The sequence below is a fragment of the Patiria miniata genome, unplaced genomic scaffold, assembly GCF_015706575.1.
Source record: "Patiria miniata isolate m_02_andy unplaced genomic scaffold, ASM1570657v1 HiC_scaffold_24, whole genome shotgun sequence".
Taxonomy (NCBI): Eukaryota; Metazoa; Echinodermata; class Asteroidea; order Valvatida; family Asterinidae; genus Patiria; species Patiria miniata.
Genome location: NW_024037063.1, coordinates 21,297,917 through 21,322,524, shown reverse-complemented (window position 1 = coordinate 21,322,524; position 24,608 = coordinate 21,297,917). Strand labels below are relative to the sequence as shown.

General features: G+C 39.9%; 2 protein-coding genes across 2 annotated transcripts in view; both read left to right on the top strand.

The window, feature by feature from the left end:
• The first annotated feature begins 645 nt into the window (after positions 1 to 645).
• LOC119732363 (macrophage mannose receptor 1-like) lies at positions 646 to 12,404 on the top strand. Its single transcript, XM_038205821.1, has 13 exons — positions 646 to 733; positions 1,558 to 1,578; positions 2,729 to 2,907; positions 5,078 to 5,330; positions 5,878 to 6,147; positions 6,959 to 7,119; positions 7,641 to 7,746; positions 8,146 to 8,273; positions 8,740 to 8,874; positions 10,023 to 10,188; positions 10,517 to 10,783; positions 11,764 to 11,979; positions 12,376 to 12,404. Exons 1-13 carry the CDS (start codon positions 646 to 648, stop codon positions 12,402 to 12,404), a joined length of 2,019 nt encoding a protein of 672 aa, XP_038061749.1.
• Positions 12,405 to 12,547: 143 nt separating this feature from the next.
• Positions 12,548 to 24,608, top strand: part of LOC119732362 — a 39,169-nt gene continuing 27,108 nt past the window's right edge. The window contains exons 1-3 of the mRNA XM_038205820.1: positions 12,548 to 12,722; positions 12,813 to 12,953; positions 13,044 to 13,184. Of these exons, the coding sequence (XP_038061748.1) occupies positions 12,621 to 12,722; positions 12,813 to 12,953; positions 13,044 to 13,184 (384 nt within the window). The 5' untranslated portion in view covers positions 12,548 to 12,620. The remainder of the gene's footprint in view (positions 12,723 to 12,812; positions 12,954 to 13,043; positions 13,185 to 24,608) is intronic.

Sequence of the window (24,608 nt, the reverse complement as noted above, 5' to 3'; positions counted from 1 at the left end):
GGTTATGAATGGAATTCATAATAACATTGCAGCGTTCCTATTCCCTAGGAAAAGTGCCATTTCAAATGGGTATTCCAAATTTACAGAAATGTCATACTTGAACAAAAATAAGGTTGCACACTAGCTAAACCTTAACTTCTATCCTTACAATTCAATTTGAATTGTGGGTGCTACGTGGGCAAAAGTTTAAAGGCAGATTCTGAATGATTTTTTTAAGTTTAAAATAATTAAGACTAGGAAGGTAAATGGCTAAAGTGTGTCATTTTATCAGTCTCTCTTTTCCTGATGAGAAAAGTACTGTTGCTTACTTTCACACATTCTCTATTCACATCTGCACTCGTGTACACAAGATAAAGGCACCTATAGTTGTGCGTTTGCATTTAACAAAATGATGCAATTAGTGCACACGTTCTCTCTGTCATTTCTGAAAGACATTTCTGAACATTGTGCATTGTCTGTGTTATGGATACGTCCTTAAAGTGCTCTGTGCATTTTTTCAGTTTTGAGTGAACATACATGTCTGTTTTGTTTTTCTCAGGCACATTTGAGTGGATTGATCAGAAAGAGTTGAATTACGCCCGCTGGAGTGCAGGCGAGCCTGACGGAAATGATCCAAATGCAGCTTTGTTGGAGTCTTGTGTTGCCATGTCCACTACCTCTGCAGGTGCAGGGGCCTGGCTTGACCAAATGTGCCAGTCCAGTGCCCTCTTCTCTGTTTGCAAACTGCCCAAACGTGAGTATACTACAGTTAATATAGGCCATCAACTTCGGGGTTTGGTCGGTACCAAATGAGGGGAAAATTGGTCATTGTGATTTGGGCAAGGTATTCAACCCTTTAGTTGGAAAATATGTGATAGCATAGCAGCGGTAGCAGCTTTTTGGGTGCTATCACTCATTAAAAAATGGCAGATAAAACATGCTTGTTATCAAATATAATTAATCCGGTTCAAGCATATTGGCGGCCATTTTGAAAATAAAAGTGATAACACCCAAAAAACTACCACCGCTCACACTACAAAGCTATCTCACATTTTCCAATTCTAGATGTGTATCTCTTGCAAAAAATCGCTATAAACATTGCTCTTTTCGATTATTTTATACCGGTGGCCCAACTTTTGGACCGAAGCCTAAAATTCTGAACTTTAACCAACATGAAGTCACTTACATTTTCGCTCTGCATTGCTTTGACTCGAATGTTAGATTTCAAATTTCATATTCACAAATCAGAGACCCCTTCACGGGCAACAGTAAATATTTTACAAGTGTGAAAGGTGAGATAGCAAATAGAGGTGGTGAAAGCTAGAATGCTGCTTTCAAAATATTTCACTAACCACAATGACTAATGGATGAAATTAGGACAATGGTTAATTCCAGCAGGTCTCAAGCAACGAATTCAGGAGGGGTTCTCGATTTCGAAGCCACCCATTTTCACGTCTTTAAATTTCAGAGATTATTTGCTTGACAATATCAAAACATTTGTGAAACAGTCACATTCACATCACTCCAGATGCTTAATTATTATTTTAATTATTTGATCTGTGTTTTTGTGTATTTCAGAGCCCACTTACCAGTCAAGGTGTAAGTCGCATTAATTTTTATATTTCTATAATGTAAAGGTTGAGTAAAACAAAGGCTTTTTTTTAATCAAAGTCATTTTTTTCAAAAGTAGAATTAGGGTGGCCAAAATATATTTTATCAGAATTGTGTCACGGCTAATCTGAATATATCATGCATTTATGTGGAGCTAAGCATTGCGATCATGTAAGCACTTGTTCATTGTGTCCTCAATTTATTACCGTTCCAAATTGCAAGCTCTTGAAGTAGACAGTACCTCCTTGCATCGTGGTTGCCTGAAATCATTGCCTGGCTGCTCTTCCTTCAACTTGAAGGCCATCGAGGTGAATACACAATTCAGCCTGTAATCCCATATCAGTACTATTTAACAGTATGCCACAGAGCATTTAGATTCTTATCAGCACTCATCCCAATGATCAGTATGGATCACATGTGAAATAGGATTTGAAAAGGTAATAAATTGAGGACACAATGAACAAGAGCTTACATAATCGCAATGCTTAGGTCCACATTAATTAAATTTGCATTATCTATTCAGATTAGCCGTGACATAATTCTGGTAAAATTTTTTGGCCACCCTTATTGTATTTCTGTTAAAATTGACTTCGATTAAAAAAATGCCGTTTTTTACTCACCCTGTATATTTACATATCTATTTTTTTTCATGTGGAACATTTTGTTGACATGTTGAGAACTTCATATGATAAGATGTGTTAATGTGACTGGTTATATCTAATAACTGAATCGATATTTATAATGCTCGTAGTGATTCACATACTTGCTTTAGGTCAGTCAGATGTTATTCAACATGGTATTTATACTGGTTACAAACTCAACATTCTACAAAGTTTTTTTATGTTGAATGGGAAAACAATATTGGTGCCTGTTTCCCAAAATGAATAGCTGAGAGCATATACATAAACGATCAATTGATGCAAGCTCTCATTTTCAAAATTTCAAGTAAAGTCTTGGCACCATTCCCAGAAATTTGCTGTAATTTCACGAGATACGGCTAAACATTTATGAAGGTGTGCTGAGAGAGACAGGTGCATGATGATGAACGGGAAAGCAATAGAGGAAGCTTTGGACTTGATTGTATTGTTGATGACTGGGTTTAAAACTTTGCTTATATTAAAATTATAATTGAATACAGTTTGTGGCTGGAATGTTGAAGAGTTAAAAGTTAGAGATCAGTGCTACTTTCCAAGTACTCTTTTGGGACCTACACAGTCTGACAAAACCTGGACTGAAGCAGAGAATAAATGTCGTGAATATGGTGGCCACCTGACAACTGCCAAGGATCTGGATGAGCAAAACTTGGTGCGGACATTGGTAAGTAATCCATCAGATTTTATTCTATGCTGATTGTATGGAACTACTTCACAATCATGGGCATCCAACTGAAAGATACATATAGTGCCACACCTCAGAACACTTTGTGGGGTGCCTAGTTATTTCTACCGTTGTGTCACAGGTATGGGTTGATTTGCTCGTAAAGTCGGCATACTCTGACAAACAAACCTAAGAAATTGGTAAGGTGTGACTGTTTCACTTGGACAAGGAAATGTTCTTCTTTTACTTCAGACTTAAAAGTCTGTTCCTTCGTTTTTATTCATTTGTTGTGTTACAATCATTGTAGATGATAGATGGTGTGTCTCATTGTAAGAGCCCAATTCCATAGCTTTAGCGAGCACACTTTTTCACTTGTGCTCATTACATCTGTGTTAAATCTATAGTCACAGGATGCTTTTATATTTAAAGCCCACACTATGTGCAAAGAGTTTCCTGCTGCATGTACAGTTGCTGAAGATTATTTGCTAGTTGGCAATTCCAGCATCACACACATTATAAATCAGAGAACTGTTTTTGCACTTTACGAGCTCAGTGCATAAACCTGCAAGTTCATTTTTAAATCTAAGTTAAATGGTCATAGAGATTACACAATCGGAGTTTTGGATCAATAATTAGACATTATTGTGCATTGGCTATGTCATGGACATTATATTGTTTTTGTTTTTTAATGTTATGTCTATACAGTGTTCATTTGCTTTAGAGGGAAGGCCTCACAGCCAAACCTTTAAAAGCTATAACACCTACAAAAACCGATGTTTCAACCTGGGAGCCTCTTTCAATTTTTTTTAATCTGCTTATACATTTAAATATTTTTTTTTTTTTTATTTGATTTGATCCACAATTTAGTTATCAAGTGCCCCTATACTCTGTTTCTATTCGACACTTATTGCTCAATTATGTACGTGTTGACACTTAGTGCTCAATTGTGTATTACATCTTTTGCTTTCCCTTTTCATTATATAATGTGTTTTATTTGAGTTTGTTTCTGCATTCAATAGGGGACGTTGAACAAAAGAGGACAATAGGGTCCCCAATTCCCAAGAGGTCCCTAATTTGGATTCGTGTACAACACATATGGGAGGTTAGGGTACATATGGAAGTTAGGGTACAAACAAAATGGGGACAATGGGGTCCCCGATTGCAGGCAAATATACATTTGTGTGTGTGTGTGTCTGTTTCAACATTTGCTGATGCTGATCGTAGATGTCTCACCCAAGAAGTTGATGACAGGCGGGCACGCTCTAAAAGTAGCGGGTGACTAGCCCGCAAAATATTAAAGTGACAGCTGGATGCGTGCTAAGCGAAGCAGGCGACCTGCCTGCTAAGCGGATGACAGGTGGGTGTTTGCCCGCTAAGTGGCTGCTTCCCCCACAAAGCAGACAAAAGGTTGTGAAGCCTCCTCCCCCGAGAAACTGGCATGTCTATCGACTAACGTGTTAATTCACTGAAAACATTCTTTGTTCTTGTGAACCCAAACTCTGTTGACAAATCCAACAGACATTTTGGTAACATGATTTTATGCTTGTTACTGTTTATAGGCATTCGGTTTGGCAAGGAGTTACTGGCTTGGTTTGCGGGATGAAGGCGCAGGGTTTCGGTGAGTTATATGTATTTACATTAAGAACAGCAGCAGCTAGAGAACATTCCAAAAATGTTCTAAAACAAAACCCTACTTACAATCCCTGGCATGAAACTCTAAATTATATTATACTATTACCATTTATTTCTTGTAATTAAACTTAGGATTGGAATAAAATGCTTAGTTACATGCTGCATTGGCGTATCAAACTAAATTGCTTTTTAAGGGGAACATTTATCATTTCATGTCACCTTCTCTTTGATTCACCCTGTATATTACCTCCAGACGGGCCACTGACCCTCTTTCCAATTCTTGTCTAATTGACTCGGAACCAGCCTGTATGGTAGCAGTCACGTGTCTGTCGGACTCTCTCACGGTCACTGTTGAGTGGGCACTTGTGCTCACAGTGCAGACAGATGCACGTGTGTATCCCAATGAACTGTGTCAAAAGGACTCATTAATCCTTACTCCTAATTGCTAATATACAAGCCTCCTCACCACTCAAGCATGGAACACAAACCTGTCAGTGATTAAGAGGCGGATATGATCCTTCATTTTAACAATAATTAGCCAAACGTTCTGAGATCATGTCAAGAAACTTGGGCCGTGTCCAAATCAGGTGAGTTGTGGCAAAAACAATGTACCAATGAGACCAGGCGTGAAATTTTGATTTCTAACATTGCTCTTTTATTTTTCCATTCACAAAGCTGGAGTGATGGCACTTGGTTTGACATCTATACCGACTACTCGGAATTCCCTGGTGGTCAACTTCCAGAAAACGTGGTTGATGAGGAAGATTGTACAGAACTGCGTATATGGCAGAGTAAGCATAGACCCTTTGCTCTGTGCCCCTCACAGAGGGCAGTTTTTGTTACTAAAATTCAGTAACAATGAATTTACAAGTTGTTTACTCGTGTAAATTACGGAGGAATACATGTAAAGGTCTGCCTCACATGTGGTTTCAGATATGCAAGGGGTCTATTTAAGTTTATTGTTTAATTCTAGAGATTTGCACAATATAACGTTACTGTACCATTGGAGTTGCAAATCCTGCTTTACTGCTTTATTTGGAAATACTGCAGACCATTAGTCGAAACAAACAATCACTGTACATTCACAAAGGCCCCCTCCAATGGCAACAGCATTGTGCAAGCTATTGTACAAGGCAACTACCCCATGCCAGATTATCTGAGCAATAGCTGGCACAATGCTTTCACCATCAAGGGGCCGTGGGTGTACAGTTAGTGTGCTTGGACTGGTCAAAGTAGTCTTTCCATGGTTCACAACCCGGAATTGCTTCTAGTGGTAATATGCCAGTGACTGCTGTTGATAGCAATCAACACATGCTTTGGGGATTGTCTTATTTACAGACGGAGAGTGGGGAAGAAGTGCTTGTGGGAATTCACTCAAGTTTGTCTGCAAACGCAACGAGATCTCAACTATACCACTTCAGCCTTTACCTGGCTATCCAACCACTGGCGAGTGCCCCCAGGATTACTTCAGACTGGACAACATGTGCTTCAGCTTGAGAGGCAGAGATGAAAGTCAACGTAAGGGCTGGATTCATGCCAGAGATGATTGTAAGACGGCTTCAGTTGCAGGGACAACCCTTGCCACAGTGAGCAACCCTGGACAACAAGGTGAGGTCCACATGGACAAAACAAAAACCTACACACAATAGGTTTTGCTTCCAGGACTGTTGAGTCCAGTGATTAAATCATCGGTCTATTCATTTTTCGATTAATTGATCGTAATCCTTCAGGGTATCCTAGCTAAAAAAAAAAGCCCTAATAAATGCAGCAACATGCAACACCTGTCAAATTGACAAGCATGCATGATCCATCAGGCCAACATCTCAAGGGAAAATTGCCTCAGAGTCCGTGGTCAATGTTATCCGCAGCAGGATACCGCTCTATCATTGCACAATGATACTAGCTCTCATTGCCTTAGAATCTGCCGCTTATGCATTGGTGTTGATGGCTCAGAGCAACAAGGTCCCACAGACGTTTACGCCTGATGCACCGTGTCGAGTCTGGCAGGTATAAGGGGTAAAGTATATGATGGCCTAACAGTTATCACACTACCGATCGTAATTAACTACACCAGTTGTTCCTTATTTAGTCAAAATTTTACAATCTCTATTGAAAATTTTGCTTCCCATTTTCCCATTTGTAACATTGCATGAGACTTGTTTTACATTGCTTAAACGTTAACTTATAAATCAAACAAATAAACTACAAACTGGTTTTCAAGTTAGCAACTAAATGACAACTACAAAGATATTCAACGTACAGATTCAATCGTAGTCCATTGTTTCTTATTTCTTTCTTTCCTTTGCAGCAGCCAACTTGAATGACTCTTTGTTGTTGGAACCCCCCCCCAAAAAAAAAAACCCATCAAAAGTCCATTTCACACTGTATATGGTTTAATTTTTGTTTGTATCTGCTTCAGCTCTGTTGACGGCCATAATCAAGGGAGTAGGTGCGGAAGCATGGATTGGCTTGAATGGTATAGGCGTCCACGATCAATATCACTGGACTGATGCAACACGATTGGACTATACGAGCTGGGCACCAGGCCAACCTGACAATGCTTTGCCAATTACTGATCCGGTAAACACGTGTCTTGCACGTGTCCAGTGTACCTTTCTTTTAAAGCTCATCGCAGGCTTTGGCAGCTGCGCGGGTTTATTACCACATATTATCTTGTTATTTGAATCTTGCCTATAAAAGTAACCGGTCGCAAAGTCATAAACGTGAATCGGTTTTGTTTTTCCATGTAGCCTGGTTTTCATTTTGAAAATTCTCCACAAATGACATTTAACACCTTTCTTTTTCATTGTTAATGACTTAAGTAATACATAATGTTGGTTACAGGTACTCGATTCCATAGTCTGGAATCGTTTCCTGACAACAGCAGTCTGGTACTCAAGTAACCAGTTCCGATGCACAGCCCATAGTGTTACTACTACTGTAGACCGTTTCTTGCTAACTCATGGTTGACACGTTTTGCTAACCGAGGGGTTAACAAACTATGGAAGGTCAACACTGCAAAAATAATTTTATGGCACTCAATGACAAAATATACACGACAGAAAGGTTTACTAAAGTGAATTTACTCTTGTCATTGACAGAACTCTGCTAGTTGTGTGGCGATGATGAATGATCCAAATGACCCGGGTTTGTGGAATGATGCCACGTGTACTATCCGAAGAGCCTACCTCTGTCAGTCACCATTAGGTAGTAGTAGTTTCTGATTTTGTTATATGCCATTTTCTTGTTCATTTAGTGAAACAAGATTGCTTACATAGTCCAGGAGTATGAGAGGCAAGTGTTTTTCTACCTTCTCAGGAAAACATGGTACCTGTATAGCGTCACCTTTGGTGCCATGTGACCATCATGTCACCCGGAGGTACGACCTAAACTTGACTTGCATCATTCCAACATTGACTTTATTTCTTCTTGTCTTTGTAGTGTACATGTACACATGGTCTCCCAATTACCTACATGTATCAAGGGGGTCGGGAAAGGTTGCCAGGAGGGGTAGAAACTAGAATTGCATGTTAAGTCCATACGTTTTCAATGACACCTCTCAGTGCATTCACACACTTCCTTATGTTTTACTTTCAACCTTTTTAGTGATGAGTGGTGGCGACCCTCCTCCCCTACCAGGAAACCCATGTACAGACACCAAGTACACCAACTACTTTGACACATGTTTCCTCATGGAGAGCACTTACAAGCGCTCATTTGATAGCGCCAGCTTTGTACGTACACGATGAAACATCAACTTATCAACCACGCATACTTTGTCAAGACCTTAATTATAATTAACATTGAGGCAAATGCAATGAAATGTTTTTGTGAGGTCATCGGTAGCAATTTCATGTGACTTCACCTGCAACCCCTGACAAATAAGCTGTTCTCTAAAATTTGCCATGAATTACAAACTGGGCTGAGCATATAGTTCAAAATGCATAAAGCAAACAAGGGTATTAGATGTGCATGCGGAGAGTAGACAGAAACAGCATTGGACTTATATGAATAATCCTATTGTCTTGAGTCCTGCTTGTCCAGCCTGAGTTACGATCGAGCCCGGCAAACTAAAATAATAGTAAATAGTCCAATTTTCATATTCAAGATTAGTTAAATGTTGACAGATCACAGCCTTACCTGAGAGGGCTTGTTTTGATTTGATATCATCTGACCTCAAGAATGTTTTGTCTTGAATAGGATTGCCATGGTAGGGATGGTAGCTTGCTGTCAGTGAATGACCGATACGCGGGGGCGCTATTCACGTACCTCCTGTACCAAGCTGGTACTGATGCTTCAGATGATGAAGCCTGGTTGGGAATGAGGCGTAATCCTGTAAGTACCCACTGATTTATGGTGGAAAATCTTAAATGGGGCAGTGGATTTATGCAAAAAAGCATATATATTGATCATCAGGATATCTGAGGCGATATTGCATATCTATTTTATATTGATTTCCACAATTGCCCCAGAAGATAATAAGGAACATGTACTCCTGGTAACATGGTGGAAGGTTACTATTGAAGATCTGGACACAACTTCCTGATCAGTAGTGCAAATCCTTGACCTAATATGAATTAACAATGCATGTCAACTCAAACGTAATATTCGTGTGAAACCATTATAGTGCAGTTGATAGACATATGATAAGAAACAGTATACAAATATAACATGGTTTGAGGGTGAACAGTCGATATTCGCTCCCGGCCCAGAGGTATTGGAAGTTGACAAACTTGTTCCCGAGGCGAAGCCGAGGGAACTAGTTTGTCAACTTCCAATACCGAGGGGAGCGAATATCGGCTGTCCACCCGAAATAAACCATGTTATATTTGTTTTACTATACCTCATACATATTCAACGCCGATTTGCTTCTTTTTTTTACGTTGCAGTATGCACCTCATTTTTTTTTTTGAAAAACTTCACCAGTTCACCAAAAGAATCGTATTGCTCAACTTCACTAGTTCAGTTCGTTTACAATGCAGTGCAGCTGTAAATAGTTTGTGTACAACATTCTTTTGTACATGAGGCATCTTTATTGTCAATAAATATTTTCTAGTTTGGCATCATTGAGCTCGCTCGGGAAAATAACGCGCCGTGCAACCATCTCATCGTGTGTTACTCGTTTGGGCGATGTTCGCGCGTGCGTACTACACCCGTGCGACAGTTCCACGATTACTTTCTAAAGCGCATGCGTAGTAGACTGTCGCACGGGTAATCCATGCGACAGTCTACTACGCATGCGTATTTACCCTGTGCGTGAATCCTCGCGCGCGCGCTTGGTAAACAGAAAAAAATAACATCTGGCACGTGATGGTGAATTGACCAGTGAGTGTTCTCGATCATGAATATGTATGAGGTATAGTAATACATGCTAAACTACATATTGACAGGACCGTCTTACTAGTAACTTGTCCTCAAGTGTACTGATTTATAGGAATTTGTTATATATGTATATTCTTTCATTCTCTATTTTAAATTGTAAGGCAACTGGAGTGTTTGAATGGATTGACAAATGGCCGCTGACCTTCACCAAATGGGGTCCCAATGAACCAAACAACAACAATGGAGATTGTGTGGCACTAACTCGTGATGGCTTCTGGGCTGTCCGTCAGTGCTACGTTTACAACTACTACTTCTGCAAATACCCCTGTAAGTTGGATGACAGAGCAACCGTCAACTAATTAATCTTGACTTGCAGCCAAGACCAGCTCTGAAGTTTTAGGCCTGTGAGCTCGGTAGAGTAATTGGTAGGAAAGTGTTAATTCCTTATGCCATCACAGGATTTCAGGTTTTTTTGGTTTCGTTTCTAATTGTGGTTAACATACCATATTAGCAACAATATGTGTTTACTTGTAAACCTTAAGTTTCTTGCCAACATGTCAAAAATCAACGTACATCCCAAGGAATGGCACAAAAAGACCATAACCCGACACGCATCGTGACAAATCAACTTCTCTGTTTTTATTTCTTTAATCAGCTACTCCGCCATATGTTCCAGGGCAGAGGGGAGGGATCTGTCCTCCTGATTACGTAGAATTTCCAGGATTGGATGACTGCTACCTGTTCAATACATCGGCCACAATGATAAAGCAAGAAGCTGGAGATCTAACATGTGCCATTAATCACGACGGAGGCAAATTGCCCAGCATTCACAGCAAAGATGAGGAAGATTTCATTAAGGCCAAAACCAAAGAAGTCTTTGGTGAAAACGCCCAGATTTGGCTTGGGGTAACTCGCAATGCAGGTGAGTATATGATGTGGTCGTTGAGTGAGCACATTTGAATAAGGTTATTTGAAATTTTCAAATATCCATGTGATTGAATATTTGAATATTTGCTGCTGCCCGCAGAAATAGGCCTATTGCACAATACTCTAGCGTTTGTAAGCACAGAATACTGATCCATATGATGTGCGCTGTGGAGTTAGTAAGTGGACAACCTTGCTCAGCATAGACACAATTTTCAACACAACACCCAACAAGTCTTGCAGCATGTGTCACGTTACCATCTTTCAACTGTTGTTTTAGGTTGTAAATTACCGTTTAGTAATTGTTCTGTTATCGGCCAAATGATATTGAACCCAGGAATCAACAGTGGACTTGCATTCAGCAGATGTATACAATTGATCATCATCATGCTGCAGAGAGGCGTTGCTTGGCCCATAGGTGCCTGCTTCAATGGATCGGCAGTGCTGAGCGTTGTTGAATTTGGATTCTCCGCAGTCAAACGGCCTTTAGTTCATCAGCTGAGAGACCGCTCAACCTTATCAGGTTGTCACCCATCTATCAAGAGGTCGTCAGCATCCTTTCCTTATATTCGCCGGAAGCCCCACGATCTATTCAGCCGAGCGAGAGACTTCTATATTGCACTTCATGACCATACCGGCTTGCCCTGTGCACAAATACTGTGTCGGACGAAAAAGTCCAGCAACCTCCAATGCATCTCTCCAGTTCCTCATTTGTCACCAGGTCATGCCCAGAGAGGACGAGAAGGCACAGTCATATCTCGTGACCAAATGCATCTAGGCAGCTGCACTTACCGTCCATGTATGGCCAGGATTACTTGTAGGGCTTCTGTCGTGAGTGCCATCAACATAAGGTCATCCGCTTATCTTTTCTCACTCCCTCAACATTGGGTGCAACTCTGTATGCTGTTCGTGTTGTCCAGTCATGCGTAAATTGGTCAGTAAGTATAATAAAAAATTTACATTTTTTCTTTCTTTCAGATGATTTCAATACCTGGTTTGATCAGAGTCTGATGGACTACGTGAACTGGGATGTCAATGAACCTACTGATGATAACAATGCAAACAACAATGGCGTCCTGTTGGATGTGAATGGCGGATGGAGTGACGTCGCCTCTACTGAGAGACACAACTACATCTGCAAATCTCCCAAATGTAGGAACCACTTTGCCCTCGGCCATTTCAATCTGAAAGCACGTTTTCAATTTAAACAACCTTATCTTAACATTCATAGCTGTTATATGACATGAATCATCATTGGCATTATATCATGTTGCGTACGTGATAAGGCCGTTTTCAAACTAGAGGCTGCACAAACCACCTTTTAAGCCATGTCAAGTAACATTGCCTACTGCACCGGTGCCGACCGGTGACCACGTACCCTGGCCAGTGCAGCCACAGCGAAGGTACCGGCGTGGCAGAACAAATGATCTAAGGGTCAACTTAATTTGAATACACACGTGACTATGACATGGGCAATTCGTCCAGTAACGTGAAATGTGCTGCAGAATCACTTGCAAGTAAAGCGGCACCATCACAGCGTAAAGCAACATCGGATTTTCGGAATCACTTGGTCGCTGTTTGTCCTAATAGACACCTGTGAATATGTGGTCAAGTCGTAAGTTAAAGCCTACTGTTCCCATCTAAGTGCGGTAACTTACAATGGGTGTGTAACCTACAAGTACATGTATATTGTCATGAATGCCTTAGATACAAGAAGCGAATAAAACTCTTGACATTTATTCCATTTTTGTTTTACCACATCAAAGTTCCTTACCCTAACACTGACAGTCCATTCGACCACACTACTGAACTGCCCTACTACGGCTGCAGTTCATATGAGTGGCGATGCTACTACAACGGCCAATGTATTCAAGACTATCAACGATGCAACGGGTATTCTGACTGCTACTATGGCGAAGACGAATACAACTGTTATGGTAATTATTCATTACAGAAAGAAAGTTTGTCAAATATAGGACACAACACATATTTGCTACTGTCTTTTAAACGACACCTGTCATTTTTAGACTACACCACTGAACCATCCTACTACGGCTGCAGTTCATATGAGTGGCGATGCTACTACAACGGCCAATGTATTCAAGACTACCAAAGATGCAACGGGTATTCTGACTGCTACTATGGCGAAGACGAATACAACTGTTATGGTAATTATTCATTACAGAAAGAAAGTTTGTCAAATATAGGACACAACACATATTTGCTACTGTCTTTTAAACGACACCTGTCATTTTTAGACTACACCACTGAACCATCCCACTACGGATGTAGTTCATATGAGTGGCGATGCTACTACAACGGCCAATGTATTCAAGACTATCAACGATGCAACGGATACTCTGACTGCTACTATGGCGAAGACGAATACAACTGTTATGGTAACTACTCACATCTTCAGCTATTTTACTGTAACAGAACTGACTGTCATTAAACATTACAACTAGACTTAATGTGTATTGTAATCCATTTCTTCACTTTATCATATCTACATTCATTCTGATAAGGCGGAGAAAGGTTTAGAATTTAAGATCTCCTAGCACATCGCTTGCGTCGAGACGTATGATGTAGGGGTTAACTTCATCGAAATATCGGCACTTCTTCCCGTGAGGTGAAGTGTCATAGAAAAGCAATTAGGCAAAAGCCGAACGATCACAATGCAGGAAAAGCGGCATCTTCACGGTCTTAAGCAACAAATCTCATTTTCAAAAGCCACTGTTCGATCACTGACTGTACCCATAGACACGTGTGATCAAGTTTACTTGCCCTTGTAGCACAAACGTACACTTGCCTTCGATATTAGAAACACAGAGTAAAACAGTTTCCGTTTATTCTTTCCTTCACCAAAGCTCCTTCATATCCTACTACTGACAGCCCGTTCGACCACGCCACCGAACCATCCTACAACCACGATTGCAGACCATATCAATGGCAGTGCCACAACGGCCAATGTATTCAAAGCTACGAAAGATGTGACGGATTCTCAAACTGCTTCTTCGGCGAAGATGAATACGACTGCAATGGTAAATAGTCACAGGGAACCATTCTCTTGTGGTGTCGTAGAGATTGCTTTGAGTGGTATCCGCTCCGTTCACAAGTACCCCCTCAACGGCAAAGAAAGAACAGATGGGGGTGACCGAACGACGCCATCTTGCCCGATTGCAATTATTTTGCCGCGAAGCGCGGCCACTGCGTGTACATATAGTACAAATCCCCTGGTGTACGTGCGTCACACACAAGGAACGGTGCGCGTCAACCAGCGAAATGTCCCGCCCACGGGACGTCGTTGCAAGGTAAAGGGCGCCCTCTTTTGAGCCCATAGTCTGTTTTTACACAAAGTTATTGAAAAGGAAACTTTGACTGTCCAATGAAATGTTGTTCTCAAATACCAGATGCGTCTGCATCTGGTAGAAACGCGGAATCAGTAGTTTATGTTCCACGTTGTGTTGTTTTTATTTTACAGTCTGCAGGTCATCCATGTGGCTTTGCTACAACAGCAGCCAATGCATTCCAGACGACCAAAGATGTGACGGCTTCGAAGACTGTTACTATGGCGAAGATGAATACAACTGTTTTAACGGTAATTATTCGAAAGAAAATAGATGCTCGACGCAGCAGACATGCCTTTTCTGACTCATAAACGTAGCACTATCAAAATAATTTCAGTGATATTCTTTGTGCTCCGTTTGTTAATGGGAAAAATAGTTACTTTGTAGGCATAACTGTGTCATGCTCTTGTGTTTTTGTATGTTGTCTCATTCTTTTGGTAACACTTTTTTTCTCCACAGACGCGTGGCATGAAAGGGTGCCTTTGTGTTGATCCATATAGATGAGCCTATACATGTGTGTTTCAAACCGAAGTCAGACATCAACTTCATGCACGCATCCAAATAGTCTTGCAATTCGTGTAACGAAATGTTCTACTTTCTTTTGATTTCTGGTGATTTCCAGAGGTTTTCCAGTGTGATAATGGTGACGAAATCCCGATGAGGTATACCTGCGATCGCATTGTTGACTGCCTTTATGCGGAAGATGAGGGGCGGAACTGCGACGGTAAAACAGTTTGTACATCTTTTACCTATACACACGCGTCAGCGTCATTGGCTGTTTCGGCACACTGCCGAAACAGAACAGCTTAGTTTTTCTTTTGATTTTAAAAAAAAATTAACAGCCCTTTTGGCATAAAATACAGTCATATTACTTGACATAGACTAACACACCACATAGCAGAGATTGGCCGCGAAGACGGACGTCATGATGACGTTAACACGTGTCATGTGACGTCATCTTAAAGGTGCACATTTTAAAGTCCCATATCTGGATGTGGAGAACTACAAGTCCAATAGGGTCGAAACTTCGTCTGCATGTAGGCAGGGACGTGCTATAATTGAAAATTGAGCTGACGTCATGGTGAAGTCATCATGTGACTTTTATGGCTTTTATAAATTATTGTACCTAAAAAACATATCCCAAGAACAGAACATGATAAATTCAAAATTCCTTTGTAATGGGTTTTGTAGGTAATAAATATTTGCATAAAAACATACAAGTGATTGACGTCATGATGACGTCATAAAACGCGATTCTTTGAAACACATACAGGGGTAGATGGGATCACGAAACTTGGTGGGCAGCTAGGTAATATTATTTAATATATGAAACAGCTAAATATTTGCAAGTGACGTCAGGAATACGTCATCGATTGATTTTTTTATGAAATTTTAAGTTCTTATAATTGCATTCCATTTAATAAAAATGACACTGTTTTCGCTTATAGATCTACACCTAACGTGACACAAACCAAGATCATATTGTTCACGTGTGCATTAAAAGTGGTGACGTCACCATGCGTCATGTGACGTCATCTTAAAAGTGGATTTTTTTTAAAGTCCTATATCTAGCGAACTACAAGTTTATTTGGGTTGAAACTTTGTATGTACATAGACAGGGATGTTTTATACATAAACAATGTTTATGTCATAATGACGTCCTAGTAATTTTAAATGGATTTTTGAAATGTTTGAGGTTGATTGCAATGATTGACTTACGAACACTTCATGCTCAAATCATAATTCTTTTTGCAACAGGTTTGGTAGGTCATAGACATCTACCAAAAATATGAAAAATGTGCTACGTCATCATGACGTGATCAATAACCCGATTTCTTAAAACACACATAAGGTTCCATCATCGTGAAATAGGGTGGGAAGAACGATATGGAGAATCCGAAGTGACATCATGATGACGTCAACACACGTCATGAGATGTCAAATTAAAAGTGCCTTTTTCGAAGTCCATTGATGATATCATCACGTATTACAATGTATATACAGGCATGCAACTGGGAAATCACAAAAAAGAGGAAATTCACATTTTTCCCAGACTTTGTACAGTGTTTTTCTATTTTCAATGGCACACATGTGAAGTGAAAAAAGAGGAAATCAGCTGATCCGAGGAAAAGTTGCATGCCTGTATATACTATGTAACACCAACTTAAATTATACACAGTCCAATATTTACAGAACTACACATCGGACATGTATGAAACTTCTACATGTAAATGTACCTGCCAGATGTCACAAAGGCTTTGCCAAAACAATCATGCGTTTGTTACGAACACAAGTCTAGTTTTAGTTAACACTTATTGAACAAAATTCTCCCACCAAAGTTATTCCCGAGATGAGGTCAAATCAAGTACACTAACAAACACCTTAGGAATGTTCGTGCTAGTCACACTGAAACAAGGACGTTAAAGTTAAAAGAAATCTGAACTGATCCGTAGTTCACAAAAGCCATCTACGGTTGACCACAAGAGGGCGCTCTATCATCAGGACAATTTGAGACAAACGGTACAATCAACAATCAATGGAAGCTTCATGTTTTTCCTGCCATTATGACATTAATGTAAAGTGTTGGTATTGTGATGTAAATTCCTAGATAATGAAGTCAAGAGGCACAGCATTGAGACCTATCCGCGACGGAAGCAGCTTTTGTCGAAGGAGCAAAACACTGATGACCAAGACCAGTAGACATATCAAGGTAAACTACTCATTGTTTCTGCTAGCAAAATTGAGGGCGCTGTGACACAAAATGGACAGGCTCACTCAACACTATTCACACTTTGGCTTCACATTTACAAAACTTGTCCTAACCGAAGAGAGGCAAGATAATCGAACTTCACCTAATGATAAATCCTAACCCCAAATGAATTAAAGGGTGAAGTACCCGAAGCTACAAAATACTTTGTCTTCTGTAGCTTTCAGCCTCTTTATGAAATCTCTGATGAAAAACAGTAGCTCGCCTTGTACTGCCCGCTTCTGAGATGATAACAGGCATTACCTCTCCAACACCAGAAACAAACTAAATGTGCCACATAGTACATAATATTTGGGGTGCCATTTGCATCAAAATACAAGTAATGTACACCAATATGCTACAGTACTGCATACTGCAAATTACTACTTGTAGCTGAGGGTGAGGCTAGCTAAATTTACTACAAAGCGCCTAGTTTGGTTTCACGTCCCAAAACGAGCCCCTTAGTTATCCACACTCTGTGCATCTAAGACTGCATTGTACAAAAGATGATCACTAGGAGAGGCCAATCGGGCATGTCAAGGTTTTCTTTAAAATTAATGGATATTTAAAAGTAAGTTTGCGGTTGCGCCACGTTACAAATGTTGTGCTTAAAAGCAAAGATTTCATTGCTTTTAGAATTTTTTGTCGCTTCAGGAAACTTTGAAAGGCTATGCGAAAGATGTACTCTGGTTTCTGTTTTCATCAAAACAAAATTGCATGCTTATCCACTTTCTACTTGTAGCAATTGTAAGTTATTTTAAATTCTCGATTTGTTGCAGGAAAGAGCTGTCGTCTCGGACTCAAACCGGAAATGGAAACGACCATGGTACACTGAATTCTTATCTTCATTTGACTTTTCTTGGAATTAGTTTTGCTTTTCGATTTTATTTTGTTCAGATTTTCATTTTCGTTTTTGTTCCTTTAAGCGTTTTGTTCCAAGTTTGAGTTAACCATGAATATTTACTTTTTCGAAGTTATTCCAATTTTGTGATTTTCAATTTCTTCTTTATATGGGCAATTCCACGGAGAAGCGGACACGGTTGGAAATTGGGAATTAAATCAGTAGAACTATAAGCATCACAATCTCGAATGTGGTATCAAATCAATCGAGGCAAAAATACCTTTCATTTGAGTGGTATGCCAGTGAGATGGATTCTAGTAAAGCAAGTTATGAGCAAAAAAAAACACCACATAGTTTTTGGCAAGTATGGATTTTGGTCGTCATCTTGGCACCTTGTTTCAACATGCAGCACGCAAATCAATTTTTGTGTTTTTGTGTGCAAGGACGAGAAAAAGGTTCTCTTTCTATGTCCAAAGAGCATGTGTGTTTGATTATTTTTGCGTGTGTGTTTTTACTTGAACCAAAGATGGGCGGACAAGCTATAACGAAACGAGCCGTAACGTAACTAACCAAGACTGTCTGGGAATGCTTTAAACTAAAACAAAGAAATTGAAAAAAAATAGTATATGTCAAAGCATTTGCCAGTTATTAAGCAATTACAGAATAGTATAATTTGTTTCAGCTGTGTCCCTCCTATTTAAGGAAAATGTTTATTCAAAGACATATGAGTTTTCGATCCATGTCCTTATTTTGCAATGTAACTTGTCGAGATAACATGTCCCATTACAACTCACAAAACTTGCTTATGGCTGCGTTATAAGTCCTGATGAGATGTATCCATGTTACATGTTGACATAAGAGTCTAAAGAGCGGCGCTACATTGCTTAGAATGCAACAAAACTTTGGAATTGCCCATTTTATTTCCATTTTCATTTTCTTTCCTTTAAGCTTTTGTTCCGATTTGAGTTAACCAAGAATATTTACTAGTTTGAATTCTGAAGAAATGACTTCCAAACCTTAACTTGGGGAAAATCGAACAATAAAGGACACGCTTAACCAAAGCCCTTTCTGAAGAAAAGAGTTTACGCTGGACGGAATCTTTTTCATATAGGACCATCGGGCTGTCAAAACGAGAATCAAATCAAATAGTGTCCCATCTCTGCAAATGTGTATTACACATTTGATGTCTACAAAAAATCGCATTCATTTCATGATTTCCCTAGTGGCAGTGTCGGGGTGAATGGGTACAGTCGCTGTAATGTCTTTAACTACAGCAAAGTTGGATGTTATGTCATGGTAAAACGATGGTACATGTTTTCCGTTAAACTTACCTTAAGCACGTGTTTCTTTTTGCCAGACAGCGTACGTTAGTAGTGCTGTAATCTTCTGTGCCCAAAGATCACTCCGAATCGGACAATATACCAATATACCTGTGGAAACCAATTAGAAACGCTTGAAATGAATACACATGACATATTCTATCTTTTTCGAAACTGATATATACGTCCTGAAGTTAATTCCATTATTCAAGCTAGTTATTACAGATAAGTTTACTGTAATGAGAAAAAGTTGTTCCAGTTCTAAAATACAATTTTGAGGATATGACCTTGCTTCAACCTAAAGAGAACCGTTGAAACATTTTTGTTTTAGAATTTGTGGAAGGGAAGGGCAGATTTTATTGAAAGGTGGAATACATTCGTAGGAGTCTTGCATTTATAACTCACAACAAAATATTTGAATCAGCGATCTGCCATGTGCAATGTCTATGGCGTAAGTTAAAAATGAAACATTTTAACGACACTTTTATTTACTTTTTTTTATCAGAAATTGTTGGTGCCAAAAAAGTGCCTAGCTGCACAAATTGGAGTTTAGACCATCAGCCTGGGGGTTTGGTCAGTATCAAATCAGGGCATAAATGATTATAGTGCGCATGCGCAAGGTACACCGCCCCTAGAGTTGTAACAAGCATTTTGATGGACATTTTGAAAAAAGGTGATAACACCCAAAAAGCTGCCACCGCTGCAATGCTATCACATATTTTCCAACTCCGAAGGTGTATACCTTGCCAAAAATCGCTATGACGATTATTCCCCTCATTTGGCCGGTGGCCAAAATTTTGGACCGAGGCTGCTGGCCTAGCTTATTCCCTGATCATTTGGAGGTAAAAGAAACATTGTAGGAATTCCATGCCGGCCATCCAATCCAAAATATCGAAGGAAAGTTCATCGCTACAAAGTGGACGATTTTGAACCGAGCAGCGATTTGGATAACCTACAAATAAATCTAAAAAAAAAACTCATTAAAAAATTCAAGAAACAGTTTGTGACGTATTTCTTCCAATTTTTTGAAGCAAGTTGATTTCTCATTTTTTTTCCTCTCGTTTTCCTCATTACAAGAGATTCTCTTATTTTTCGTTTGGTAGAATTAAAACAATAAGATCAAAGTGCAATTCCTCTTTGTCTGAGTGAAATAATTTTGTATTAAAATGCTTTCTTCCTGCTGTTAGCTTATCCTGCACCGGTGAAATTACTTGTTGCAGATAAAAGCAACAATTTTAATTCTGACATTCATAAAAACGCAATTAAATTGTCTCAACACATGCGTTCTCTATTAAGAAGTATTTAAAACAAGGTAAAGAATTGGCTGTTACTAAATCTACAATGGAAAACATAACATTGACGGATCTGGGGGAGGGCGAAGGGGGGGGGGGGAAGGACCGGGGGCCGGGAGGACCGGGGGCGTTTAGTCCTTTCCCCCTTGGGGGCGCAAAAAAAAGTAAAAATCATGCAGAAAAAAGTAGCACATGCAAGCTACTCCCCCAGTCAAAGTGGGATCCGCCACTGTTTTTCCGGTCTTCTTCGAAAAAAAAAGCAGACTGACTAACCGGGCAAGTATTTAAACCGGCCTCTGCATATTCGAAAGGGGAGGGGCGGGAATTGGGGTGGACATCAATCATGAGGGCGCCCTTCAGAGTGACAAATTTAGACATCTTACACTAGGTGGCGCTATTCACGACGGCAATCTGAATCGTTGTCGAGACTGTTTGTCGGCGATACAAATCGTCTTTATTAAAGGATATGGTTGTTGAAGACTATACTCAAATAGGTTAGATTAGGCAGTAAACTTCATTTGATTGAAACACGACTGACTCATAGTAAATTATGAAAGCCTGAAATAACGTGAAATCATTTAAAATTATGCGTGTACCTTTTCGGATGCCATTAAAATTTAGAAATTTAAACTGAAAAAAAAATCCAGGTTTGTTCAGATATGCAAATTGTATGCAAGGTAAATTGTACAATAAACATTCACATTAGCCTCATACAAAAAGAAAAAAGTCTTGGCCAAAAGCGAAGCTTCAATCTAAAAAAGAAATAAATAATGACCTTTGAGTTTCAGAAAAAAATATGCGACCTCAGTGATCCAACAGTGATAGGGTAGATCTTGCGGATGTAGGGCGCCACCAGGATTTGTAAAGACTCATAGTAGAGTGCGTCCTCACTGATGTCAGGTTTTGTTATTTAAATTCAGTGAAAATAGTCCATGGGGCCCGGACCCGAAAATGGACACAACGGTGCCAGCCGAGGTGACTAAATCTAGTTTTTTTGAATTGCTGTACATGTCTAGTTTATATTTTGACATGAAAGACTTCACAGTATAGTAGCCTATTAAGATCTGTATCGTTCGGAACTGATATTTCATCCGTTTCATTTACCAAACAAAAGAGGGCGCCAATCATGTTACCGTATAGAAAGTTTAAACAAAGTAATTGTCCTTGATGCTGGACGAGAAATAGTTTAATAGGGATCTTTTTTTTCTCTCTTCCTAGTTTTGATCCTTGAAAACCCTTTTTGGTATAATCAAAGTCTCTGGGAAGAGCTAGTCAATGAAGCATTTTGTGGTCGCTCGAGGGGGGCCCTCTGCCTCAAATGGTGCACGGTAGATAATGGTATTATTTGGACCTTATGCCCTTGTGCCTTTCCAAATGACATTTCATTGAAATGCGATACGCACAAAAACACTTTGTACTTCTGCTTTGTTGTGGTCGGATCAGACGCAACAAACTGAAATAACGTTTCCCTTGATCTTAGGCTACGGACTCAGAAACACACCAGGCAAAACGGACCTCGCATGATGTCTGGCCATCTGAATATGAATATAATCCTTAACTTTGACACCATTAGAAAATACCGAACTTTTAGTTTGACCAGTATAATTTAATTTTTCAATAACAGACTACAGATATCAACTTAAATATGGCCAACTTAATAAACTACCATATAGTGTGTGACTACCACAAAATACCAAGTGAAAGTCACTAGCGTCAGAGTTTATGCCAGTTTACATTTTTTTTCAAGTGAAATATTGAAGCGTCCCGCACATGGTGTCTTTGTTTACTCTGTGGGAAAAAGTTGTTGATGTAATGGCTCTGCTCTAGAGTGAGAAAGAACAAATTGCACATTGTGCACGTCCGTCTCAACGCCAGCCTCATAAAAATGAAAGCTTAGAGCTGTAAATATTAGGACAGAATAGCTAGTGTGTAACTGGTTTTTCTAAGTCAATGCGAACAGTTATTGTTATTTAGGCAGCTGTGAGCTAGAAAAATAAGAAGAGTAAAGCGAGAGTATATCGTGCGAGTCAGTTGAATTTAAAACTGAATTGTTTTTTTCCCCACAAATTATATGAAAACTGCGTAGAACGCGCGATTTGGGGTCCTGCCTACATCTACACAACAAAAGTGCACGTTTCTTTTTCAAAATGTAAAGTGCACCTATAAATCTTCAAAATACATACGACTCGAAAATTCACGACCCATACGACCAGCACTGCGAGCAACCGCGTACACTAATCCCAAATAATGGACTAGTCCAACCATGCATCATTAAATAGCGGGCGTTCAATGAAGGTGAATGGTTAACAACACTGAACGAACTTGCTCATCACTCAATCTGGGGCGGATCCAAGATTTTTTGTAGGGGGGTGGGCTTGCATCAGCAAATCAATGCTGCAATGTAGACAATGTTTTTTTTCGACAGATACTTGGCCTCCGTAAAAGCAATAGGTGGGAGGGGGAGGAGGCTCCTACCATACTGTCAATGGGGGTGCTGTTCAAATCCGAACATCATGAACACTATAGTGTACAAATACCCCGCACTCAAGATGGCTCAGTCCGAATGTTGTGTACATAGGCGGGCATTATTACCGGTGTAAATATCATAATTTAGTTTTGGTGTAAGAGCGGGGGGTTAACAGTTTTAAATATAATTCTGTGAAGAAGAAAAAAATTGAGTCAGAGCTAGGGGTGGGTTGAGGGGGGGGGGGGGGTCCCGCGCCTGTCCATATTGACAACCACAGTCACATCAGTCACTGGAATACAGCGCGTCACGAGTAATTTTATAATGAACATGTGAGGGATTTAAAATCCTCCGAGAAATGGGCGTGTCCAGTGTGCCAGATCGTTTAAATAGATTCTGCCAGGTACGTAGATAATGTTTCCAAAACGGCTAGGCAACGGTTACCGACCGAAGTGGCACAATGGCCAAAGCCGAAGCCATAATTATCCGACCGGGACACGCCATCGGCTGCAAAATATGATTCAGTTTCTTGCCTTGACTAACATGATTATGGCCCACTTTCAAAAAGACGTTAACATTTGTTGGGCTATACTTTTACATTTATTTACCTGAGCTGCTGCTCAAACTGGTCGCACGGCCTGATAAACAGGTGCAATAACTGTGAATCGCTTTGAGACCTTGACATAAAGCGCAACGAGATGATTATTCTATTATGATTATGATATATATTATTTAAAACTCACTAACCTCCATATTTTATGTTTTTATGCCAAAAATGTAAAAGTTTACATAAAAAGGGAAAGTTTGAAATCCAGCTCCAACGCTCATCCAAATCCTACAAAACGATATGAAACGTGGATGTAAATAGGAAGAGAATTATTAACTTTTTCTTCATTTACTTTCAATTTAGGCCAAACTGTGTTTCATGGCTAGAAAGACAATTGTATTTGCAATGAAATATTTATGAACTGGGTAAAAAACAACTTGCAGCTGGCGCTGTTCCGTTCGAATAGCTGATGAAGCAACTTATGGTTGTCATCCGAGAAAGTAAGCAAGCAAAGTGTTTCACAAAAGTTGAACATTAAATCGGCTTCTAAATTTGCCAATAACATAGAATTAAGAACGCATCAAGTACTTTAGTCAGAGTTTTTAGGAGTCAAGTTGGGTGTTCGGGGGCAGCAGCTGATGCTGTTTATAAAAAAAGCCCTGTATGATTAAGATGTTCATATCGGCATGTAACGCACTGTTAATGAGTAGTGGATAATTAAGTTACAGCTGAGGAAAACACCAATGTGAAATTCGGGGGAATCCTACGCAATGCGTTAGATCAGGGGACATTGCCATGGCCTTCACCCCCTTCCCCAAAGAAATGGAGGGGGTCCCGGTTTCCTCCTCCACGTTCCCGACCCTCTGCCCAATGTTGAGTTGAGTGATGGGTATTATTAAGGTGATGGTACTGGTAGAAGCACAAAAAAATGATTTATAGGTATGAAGTCTGAACATTTTGCCCATGATAGACAATGCAAAATAATTGCTATCATTGAGTTAAGGAGACGCTGGCAAAACAGTAGTATCCACAGTGTGAATCTACCCCCAATGTTGCCCCTCTTCCATCCCTTCATGGGGAGCGCGATGTTCGTTGTGGAAATAAGTCCCTTCGAGATCATAAGAGTGTCAGTGCCTTCACATTGAAACGCAGCCTTGTAAACACTGTCTTGGTTATGAACTGCAGATGGCGCTGTTTGATCTACTCACAAAGGTCACGTAAAGGACACTTTATGGCGCAATGTGTCCTGTGTATCAATTGAGCTAAA